Source organism: Engystomops pustulosus, chromosome 9 (genome assembly GCF_040894005.1).
Source record: "Engystomops pustulosus chromosome 9, aEngPut4.maternal, whole genome shotgun sequence".
In the NCBI taxonomy this organism is placed as follows: Eukaryota; Metazoa; Chordata; class Amphibia; order Anura; family Leptodactylidae; genus Engystomops; species Engystomops pustulosus.
Window position 1 is genome coordinate 13,978,180 of NC_092419.1, and position 11,015 is coordinate 13,989,194.

Consider the following 11,015-nt stretch of genomic DNA (forward strand, 5'->3'; position numbering starts at 1 on the left):
TAGATCTACGATGATAAAATATACAGTTTCGACTTACATACAAATTCAACTTAAGAACAAACCTATGGAACCTCATCAAATCTTGTACGTAACCCGGGGACTGCCTGTATAGGAAGAAAAATCATTGGATTAAATGAACATATTATTATTATTATGAATTTTGTTACCATTGCCTTCAGCTTTGATTGAGAAGCCTGGATTTTTTTTATGTGCCGTTTTTATTAATGTGCAAGTTACGAGGAAATATTGTATCATTTTAGAGAAAAAAGACCAAGATATGAAGCAAACTGGAATTAAAATACGGCAAAACCTACATGCTAGGCAATGAAACGTAGGGAGCGGATGTTACTTGTTAGGCTACTGTGCAGACTGCTGTGTATTTCCTGGTGCGGCACTAATTTAACAAGAAAGCAGCCATGTTTTTCAAACTCCGGACAACCGCTTTTAAAGTTATATTCCATGATTTCCATTGTCCCCTATACATAAGACAGGGGAATAATATTAGATCGTCTCAATTAGAACGCTAATCGGAACACTGTAACTGCTTTAGAAACACGATCTTTAGAGCAAGATGTCAGACCCCCCACCATTCTCATACCGATGAGCTAAGGATAGGCAAGTCATGCTGGCTGACTCAACAATTACCTTATATACTCGAGTATAAGCCTAGTTTTTCAACACAAAAAATGTGCTGAAAAACCCCAAACTCGGCTTATACTCGGGTCAAAAAAATAAATACCCCTGCCTATCTTCTGTGCGATCTGTCCGCCAGCTGCAGCAGGCTATATACACTGGGGCAGGGTCTGGCAGGCTATATACACTGGGGCAGGGTCTGGCAGGCTATATACACTGGGGCAGGGGCTGGCTGGCTATATACTGGGGAGGCTGTGACCAATGCATTTCCCACCCTCGGTTTATACTCGAGTCAATAGGCTTTCCCAGTATTTTGTGTTAAAATTAGGGGCCTCGGCTTATACTCGGGTCGGCTTATACTCGAGTATATACGGTACTCTAGTAATTTGTGGGACAATTTTCTTAGTCATCAGGGTAAATGAGAACAACTTGTCAACATGCCATGTGTTTTATTCCCATACTACATTTAGACTGTGTAAAGATGACAAAGCTTTCATTGTACTTTTGGGGTTATTTTTTTGAATTTTTTTAAACCCTTAACGATCTGGACTTGTTTTGTGTGTAAGTTTTTTGCTCCCTCCCCTTCAAAAATACATAACTTTCTTATTTTTTCCATTTACAGAGCTAAATGGGGGCTTGTTTTCTGTGTGAGAAATTGGTGATGGTGGGCAGAAACCTGCATGTCCTACAAAGGTAGCAGGTTTTTGTTGACAACAAAAAAACAATTACCTGTTGCAACTAGTCTTTAAGATTTTATATTATTTATTTTACATTTTTTAAAAACTTTTTTAAATCACTTTTTCAGCCCCCTATGGTACTTTCATCTTAGGGAGTCCGATTGCTCCTGCCATAAACTGCAATGCTACTGTTCCGACGCTGCTCCATAATAGTACGGCGTCGTGAAGGGGTTAATAAATGACTTCACCTATCACTATGATGGTGTACAAGGCACTGTAGTTATCACTGTGACGTGGTGGATTCTTACTTTGCCAAGTAATTAACCCCTTAAGGACGCAGCCATTTTACAGCTTAAGGCTCAGCCCCATTTTTTGGATTCTGACCTGCGTCTCTTTATATGGTTATAACTTTTGAACACTGTTACTTATCAAAGAGATTCTGAGATTGTTTTTTCCCCACATGTTGTACTTCATTTTAGTGGTAAATGTCGGCTGATAAGTTTTGCGTTTATTTTCCAAAAAAAGAAAAAATGATGAATTTTTTGAAAAATTTCACTTTTTTGAAATTCGAAATCATTACATTTTCAGGCAGATAGATTTACCACCTAAATAAGTTGGTGGTAAGTCCACTTTACATTTTCATAATTTTTGAAATGTTTGGATAATTTATTTTAATGTCACGTGGCTACAAATCGAAAAGTGATTTTCCGTATTTTCAGAATTGACTATTTTGGGGATAATTGCTGTTTGAAATTACATTTTACATAATTAGCATTAAAACCCCCCTATATAATCAACCCATTTTCAAATCTACACCCCTCAAACTATCAGAAACAGCTTTTACAAAGATTGTTAACCCCTTGAGATCTTCATAGTAATTGAACCAAAATGGAGGTGAAATTTAGAGTGGTCAAATTGTGCCCTTATACGTTCATTTAGCCCTAAAACTTCCACATTTCCAAAAGATAAAAAGAGAAAACCCACAATACAATTTGTTATGAAATTTCTCCCGAGTGCAGAGACCCCCCACATGTGGCCGTGACTTGTTTTATGGGTGCACAGCGAGGCGCAGAAGGGAAGAAGGGACCTGCAGCTGCCAGGATTTTAGTTTCCTCATTGGCCCCCTTTGAAGGCTATAAAATTTTTGCTTTTTCGTTATTGGGTCCATGTGACGGACCCCAGAGATGCCATAGCAGCAATCAGCGCCCCCGAAAACAGTGCGGGGGTGCCGATAGTGGGGGAAAGACCCCCGGAAGGCAGGTTAAATGCCGTGGTCGCGTTGACCGCGGCATTTAACAGGTTGAACACCCGCGATTTGAGCCGACTCTGACCGAGGGTGTTAGCTGGGGATTAGCCGCTGACATCCCACGACCCCCGATGCCGGTTCGGCTCCTGTGCAGAGCTGAACCGGCACAGTCTCTGCGCAGCAGCTGTATTGCGCTGAATATAGCGCTAAGGAGTTAAGGGGTTTATGTGGATGTCTGTGATGTCCATGCTATTCATTGGCCCATCTTGCAGACGAATGACTTCCAATAAAGTCAAAGAGGGGGATTTATCATGGCTCGTACAGGGATTTATAATGGCCCCAATGTATGCACACTCTCCATAAATTAAGCAGGGAGCTGTGTTGATACTGTACATGTGTATGGGAAAGATAGCTGTTGGAAGAAGGAATGTATGGCCAACATGTGCAGGTGGCTTAGAGGTGACCTGTCAAGTAGCTAGGGACCAGATGGGTTCTCTGACACATGTGCAGCACACCTGGTGAATCCAAGGGCTGTACATGTTGCTTCACTACGCATGCTCTGGATACTGGCCAACTACATGGCGAAACGATGGTGTACTGTCCTCAGGTCCATCACTATATCCACTGCGCATGCATCGGTGGCTTCATGCTGAAGCAGTGTAAGTACAACAGAAATTATCCAAATTTAGTGTTGAAGCAAAAGGCAGAGTTGAACCACATGGTCCCAAACTCCTTGACCAGTTCCCTTGAAGTTTACATATAGGGGCTCATTTACTAAGGGTCTGAACGCCGCACTTTCGTCGGGTTTCCAAAATATTGCCCCGGGATTTCGGCGTTCACGCAGCATAAATGGGGTGGGGGGGGTTGGCCGCCGGACAACCCGACAGATTCAGAAAAAAACGCGGAATTTAAAAAAGAATTTGTTTCGCAAGATCAAGCACTTACATGCACCAGGAAGAAGAAGGTGAACTCCGGTGGATATCAGCGCAGCAGCGACACCTGCAGGAACTTGGACGCACGACCTTAGTATATCCCCACAGACCCAAATCAGCGTCGGACAACGCACCGCAGGATCGCGACTGGAGCGGGTGAGTAAATGTGCCCCATAATGTGCATTTGTTTGTTTGGGTCTTACCAATGTCTTTGGATTGATTGCATATTGATTTTCAGAACTCATTTTTTTATTACACCATATTTAATCAGCAGATCACAAGATGGAAGACAAAAACCAAACATGGATGGAATTTTTCACCATGAAAGGTATCAGTGACCTTCCTCAGCTGCAGACTCCCATCTTCCTTTTGTTTTTGGTTATTTATCTCATCATTCTCAGTGGAAATTCGGCCATTTTACTACTAATCTGCAATGATCGCCGGCTGCAGACCCCGATGTATTACTTCTTGTCTCACCTTTCCATCATGGACATCAGTTACGGCACAGTCACTATGCATAAGATATTGGCCACGTACGTCTCGGGAGACGCAAGTGTTTCGCGCTCTGCCTGTTTTTCCCAGATGTATTTTTACGTCGCTCTTATCTGTTGTGAGTTTGTGCTCCTGGCCGCTATGAGTTACGATCGATATGTTGCGGTTTGTAACCCTCTACGTTACGTCACAATTATGAACACCAAAGTCTGTTCTGTGTTGTCATCGGTTTCTTGGGTCATTGGTATTTGTGAGGCTGCCCCAACGATGTATATGGTCTATGAAATCCATTGCTTTAAATCTAATGAAATTAACCACTTCTTCTGTGATCTTCTGGTCATCATGAAGCAATTTTGCTACAAGGCCTACAAGATGCAACACCTCATTTTTGTGGAGTCAATCTTCATTGGCTTCGTGCCCTGCACTCTAACCCTTACCTCCTATGTCTTCATCATCAGGACCATCCTCATGATCCGCTCCAGCACCGGCAGACGAAAGACCTTCTATACATGTTCTTCTCATATCACTGTGGTTTGTCTCCTTTATGTGACATTATTCTGTGTCTACTTTCGACCGACCTCATCATATATGACAGAGACGGAGAAGCTTTTTACACTGTTGTATACGGCACTAACACCCATGTTAAATCCTTTGATCTACAGCCTAAAAAACAAGGATGTGAAAATGGCCTTCAAGCGTCTTATGAAGAACAATATTAAAATATTGCTATAAACTTGTGGAAATTTTTCGAGATCTTAATTACACCATCCTTCATATTATACACACTATTCTGATCAACCCTACACAACATAACCCAGGGGAGGGGGAGAAGATTTGGTTCTTCTAAACAATTTGTGTAAACGACCCAACTTTGGTGTCTGAATACAAAATACTTTAAGTTATGATACTGGCCACCTACAGTAGCCATAGGATAAGTTATACATAATGAATTAGTGTCGGGGGCACACATAGGGCAACTCATCGAATCTGCTGTCTGGAGAGACCAAAACATTCAGACCATTTCTGCAATATAGTTACAGCTCACTGAGCACAGCACCATACATTGTATAGTGGTATAAGCAGAGTTTTTCAGCACAAAAAATGTGCTGAAAAACCCTAACTCGGCACATTCCGAGTTAGGCGCCGGCAGGCTATATACTACAGGGGGCTGCCAGGCTACATACTACAGGGGACTGGCTGGCATTATACTACAGGGGCTGACAGGCTATATACAATAGGGGGATGGCAGGCTATATAATACAGGGGGCTGGCAGGCTATATACTACAGGGGGCTGGCAGGCTATATACTACAGGGGGCTGGCAGGCTATATACTACAGGGGCTTGCAGGATATGTACTGGGGGGGGGGGCTGTGACTAATGCGTTTTCCACCCTTGGCTTATACTCAAGTCAATAGGTTTTTCAAATCTCGGCTTATACTTGAGTATATACAGTATATGTCAAAACTGTGTTTGTGTCTAAAATAATATGTAAGAAACAAGAATGAAAGGTCTGGTGTTATATAGCAGGCCAACAGTGACATTTTCTGAATACAATCCAAATATTTTATTGGTATGCTTTAAAAACACTTAAAAAAAAGCACAAAAACATAAAATTTGGATACTAGTTCAGACCACAAAACAATAAAGGTGGCTGAAGGCTCAACCTCACTGAGGTCTATGTGTAGACCAAGCAGGAACACACTGGCAATAGGTACAGAGTTAAATAAATACAGATGCAGATAGAAAACAACAAACAGTTAATATCACCACCATGTGATGTGTCCGGGGGGGAAGGCACTGCTACAAGTGTATCGCCACCGCCTAGTTGCTTCGTCGGGGGTAATGATCCATACCTCATGTGGGGGTATATAACTGTCGGCTGTATGAGGAACAGTCCAATGTGGCCGCTGCCGGAAATCGCGGTGACATGGCCATAGTGGCTGGAACAGGTAGCCTTTATGAGAAGGCCTGTGTTTACTTGGACTTCTTTTTACAGCCGCCAACTCCTGGAGGGAATTAAAATAGATTCCGGTACTTTATTGGTCACTATAGGCATCTGGGCCCTATATACTAGCATCAGGCATGATGCTGGTTTAGAGGCAGTTGCCGATTTTCCGAATAAACAAGGCAACACAGATAGAAGACCTGATTCCTTCATACTTGATCTGTTATTGTTTGCACTCCAACATAATTACGTCCTGTTCAAATGGGTTTACTACCGATAGGTCTCTGGACCTGCGACGGGCGAACAGTGTGCACCCTCATACGCCAACCTATTCTTAGCTTGGTAGGAGCAGGCATACCTGTGCCCGTCCCAGTGGTTCAGAGACCATGTCATCAAATGGTATCGGTTCATAGATGACATCACACTGCTACGGAAGGGTACAGAAGAACAATGTTTACAATTCATTGAAGAACTCAAATCGAACCGTCAGGCAACTAGTGGCTCATAACCCTAACACCCACGTCACCTCTCCAAATTTCCTCAACATATCAGAGCTCGTTAGCTACCCAAGTCTAGTCTTGTCCCCTGTATATCAGTTGAAGTCACTAACAAAGTATTGCTGTAACAGTGTCCACTTTATGTGCTGGGGGGTTGGACAGCTCATTATCTGTCTAAATCTCCGCACTGAGTAATTTGTATCCCTCGACTTACACCATGTTCCCCACACTTGGTCAAATTTATCTGGTTTCCGGTGTTAATACAAGCTTCTCTTACGGCAATATCTGATTAATTTGGAGTTTCCACATGCTCCACATGGAGTGTTTGGAGCAAAGTTTCCAGTAGGAATATGATTTGGTAGATGGGAGATTAGGCCAAGAAGGCAACCTTCGGAGGACAAAGGTACCGGGATATGCATTAATGTGGATAGAAAGTCAGTTACGTCTTTCCAGAAAACCTGTATGGGGGGGGGGACAGATCCAGCTCATGTGCCAGAAGTCTGCTCCTAGCTCACCACAGCATGGACAAGCAGTTGTGGGGACCCGACCCAATCTCACTAGGCGGAGGTGTCAGGTAAGATTGGTGGGTGAAATATAATTGGATCATTCTATTATTTAAAGATGGGGATACCATGGTATGAGCAGATTGCAGGTCATTTATAGAGTCCTCCTCAATGGAAAAAATACTAACTTCCATCTATCGAGCACTGGTAACTTGGTGCTCATTACTTTCTTCAATTTACTAGTTTAGGAGAGCTTTATGGGCAAGACGTAAATGTATTAATAATCATTGACACCTTTTATGTTAACAGAAAAAAAAACCTGTATCAAATTCATGACCTTGTGATTTAGGTCAACGAAAAATCATGGCACCGGTATCTCGAAAAGGGTTAATGCAACCAAATTGGAACATCTCGGCTTCCTAAAAGATCTCTGCAAGACCTCGTGAGCTCCAATAGATGCCCCATGAAGGGTTAATTAAACTACATGTGAACACTCCTTTTATCTACTACGCCTACGTACAACTTGTAACAGCTTCAACTGATGCCACAATGAAAGAATATTCCAATGCGACCCATACTGTCATGTCTTTACCTTCCAAGACTGTATTTCTAAAAAACAAAGCACATTTTGCTGTATAGTACTTACTCTGCTCGTCTACAATCGCATTGGGTTGTCTTAGTAATGCGCGGGAGCCGCTTTGCCTTCACGCATGCACGGTGCTCCCACATGGAGGAAGGAGGATTGGGGGCACTGTGCGTGCGTGTCGGTGAGGTGCTGGCCGCATCATCAGGATTTCCGGTGGCGGCCCCTTGGACTGTTCCTTATACAGCCAACAGTTGTATACCCCCAAATGAGGTATGGATCATTAGCCCTGACAAAGCCACCAGGCATTGGAGATACACTTGGGGTGGTGGCTCCCCCCGGACACACACATGGCGGTGATATTGACTGTTACTACTCGGTCCACACATAGACCTCAGTAGGGTTGAGCCTTCAGCCCCCTTCAAAGTTTATGTTTTTGTGCTTTTTTAAGTGTTTTTAACGCATACCATGTTGACCTGGATAGGACTTGAAGAGCTTGTATAGGAATGTCTGTGTAACTTTGTTGAGAGTATTTATGAGGGAGTTTATCATACGCTGGTGTAAACCCTGTCCCTCCAGCAGATTTATCTACAGGTTACAGCCTCCTCATATATCCAGTCTTAGAGTTTCAACTAGAATTGTTCTATAGCCTTCAGCAGAACTGGCACAGGCTTTAGATGGTGCCCTCTTTTAACGCCCCTCCATGCTTATAAAAGTGGTTACTTTAAGGAAACAAATCCCCACTTTATCATTAAACAGGCTCCTTGGGACAGTCTAGGTCTCTGGATCCTCTAGAACATATGCCCTACCCTTATGTGTCCATGGCCTCTCCCCTAGCCAAAATGGTGCAGCTCAATCCGAAGTCATGCCAAAAGGCTTCTTTAAGTCAGCATATTCCTTTCTCAGATCCCTTCAAGCCGTTGAGCAACCCCATAAAAGCAATTGAGTTTCCAAACCATTATTAACCATGTTTTCTATTTCTAACTACTTTAAAGCCCCTTACACACTTGGGTTCAACTCACATCACACTCAACGCATGTGTTGGCTGGAACGCCTGGTCCGGACACTCACAACCTGAGCTGGACTAACATACTGAGTTCAGTTCCGGTTGTCAGTGTTGGGGCAGACGTTCCCACCACCACATGCGGTGAGTGTGATGCAAATGTGTGTATGGGTCCGTAAAGACAAAGTACAGAAAAGTTAGACCAATTTTTCTAAGTGGATGCTGACTTTGTGAACATAACCTATGATATCATGTTTGGCTGATTGTTACACATCCAGGGCATTGGACCCCAGAGTCGCATCTCCCTGTGAGAGGTCTCTCTGAACGTTCTCTGATATCATAAATAATCTGAGACATATTACAGTGCGGCTGCTGGCACCCGCAGGGCAGGTAACCCCTTCTCACTTACTATATCATGTTATATCTTGTTATGTTGTAGTTGCTATCCATGCAGCCCACTTGACTGAAGTGCACCAGGCACTTTTTAAGAAAATCTTACAATTTGTTTTTACTTTTTTTTTTTTAAAGTAAAAAAACAGTTTCTGTTTTGAGCAGAGAGATACAGGGCAGGAGCTGATCTAATATCATCTAGAGAAGGCTTTGGTGAGGGATGAATATACCTGCAGCTCTGTGTGCACAGCTCAAGCTACCGGCAGTGTTCAAAGACAAGATAAGGAATTACACATTTACTTAGTTTATACGGTTGATAAAAGACACATGGCCATCAAGTTCAACCAAGGAAGGGAAGGGATTTAGGGGAAACAATTCTATATAACATAACCTTCAATGTTATTTAGGAATAAAAAGGCATCTAGACCCTTCTTGAAGCTCTCTGCTGTCCCTGCTGTGACCAGCGCCTGAGCTCTCTGCTGTCCCTGCTGTGACCAGCGCCTGAGCTCTCTGCTGTCCCTGCTGTGACCAGCGCCTGAGCTCTCTGCTGTCCCTGCTGTGACCAGCGCCTGAGCTCTCTGCTGTCCCTGCTGTGACCAGCGCCTGAGCTCTCTGCTGTCCCTGCTATGACCTGCGCCTGAGCTCTCTGCTGTCCCTGCTGTGACCTGCGCCTGAGCTCTCTGCTGTCCCTGCTGTGACCTGCGCCTGAGCTCTCTGCTGTCCATGCTGTGACCTGCGCCTGAGCTCTCTGCTGTCCCTGCTGTGACCAGCGCCTGAGCTCTCTGCTGTCCCTGCTGTGACCAGCGCCTGAGCTCTCTGCTGTCCCTGCTGTGACCAGCGCCTGAGCTCTCTGCTGTCCCTGCTATGACCTGCGCCTGAGCTCTCTGCTGTCCCTGCTGTGACCAGCGCCTGAGCTTTCTGCTGTCCCTGCTGTGACCAGCGCCTGAGCTCTCTGCTGTCCCTGCTGTGACCAGCGCCTGAGCTCTCTGCTGTCCCTGCTGTGACCAGCGCCTGAGCTCTCTGCTGTCCCTGCTGTGACCAGCGCCTGAGGCAGGCTATTCCACAGATTTTTTTCACAGTAAAAAATCCCGGTCGCCTTTGCTGATTAAAACTCATTTTCTCCAGGTGGATACACCACCCCTTTGTCTTTTAATTTGATTTACCCAGGAACAACTTCCCCCCATATTTTATATATATTCATATTTTTATAAATTAATCATGTCCCCTTAGTCATAGGATTTTGAGACTAAATACATTTATTTGTTTTAATGAGACCCTCGATACCCCTTATACTTTTTGTGGCTCTTCGTTGTCCCCTCTCCAGCTCCAGGGCCTCCTTTTTATGGACCGGTGCCCAGAACTGGACGGGATATTCCAGGTGAGGCCGAACCAATGCCGAGTACAGTGGTAATATTACATCTCTATCCCCAGAGTCCTGACAACTGCTGATACAACATGATCTTGCTGGCTTTAGAGGCATCTGATTAACATTGCATGCTGTTATTTAATCTACTAGGACACCCAGGTCCTTCTCACCAAGAGACTCTCACAGAAGGACATAAGTTGCAAGTGGATTATTAGTCACCAGGTGCACAACCTTAGATATATTCACATTAAACCTCATTTGCCAACTAGATGACCAAGTCACCCTGCAGCCTGTGCACATCCTCCATAACATAACATCCATCTATCTATCTATCCATAACATAACAACCTCCATAACATAACTTCTGCCTGTTCCTAAATAAGCAACCAGGATGCATTTGTTCTTTTGCAGACATCTCTGCATTCATTTTTCCGAAACCTACTAGGGACCTGTGTTGCTGGAGTGGGGAAGTGCAGGTGAGCCCCACTCCAACCGGACAGTCTGGGTTTTGGGCTGTCCATACTTTCAGCTGAAAGCTACAGCTGTGCTGATATAAGCTGACCCACTGCTGAGTTTGCTGCTGTGTGTAGGTTTGGGAGGCTGTGCAGTCTCTGGTTTTGCTGCCTTTAAGTTTTTTTTTTTATTGAAAATAAAACTGGTTGCTGGTTGAATCAAACGAACTGTGTCATTGCTGCGTCTCGCAAAAGTGCCCGTCTACCCCAGGAGATGACTACCCAGCTACCTAAT

At 44.1% G+C, this 11,015-nt stretch overlaps 1 protein-coding gene across 1 annotated transcript; it reads left to right on the top strand.

Moving 5' to 3' along the window:
- Positions 1-3,770: 3,770 nt before the first annotated feature.
- On the top strand, positions 3,771-4,712 carry LOC140077581 (olfactory receptor 8G17-like). The gene has a single exon (XM_072124853.1). It carries the CDS (start codon positions 3,771-3,773, stop codon positions 4,710-4,712), a length of 942 nt encoding a protein of 313 aa, XP_071980954.1.
- The last annotated feature ends 6,303 nt before the right edge of the window (positions 4,713-11,015 follow it).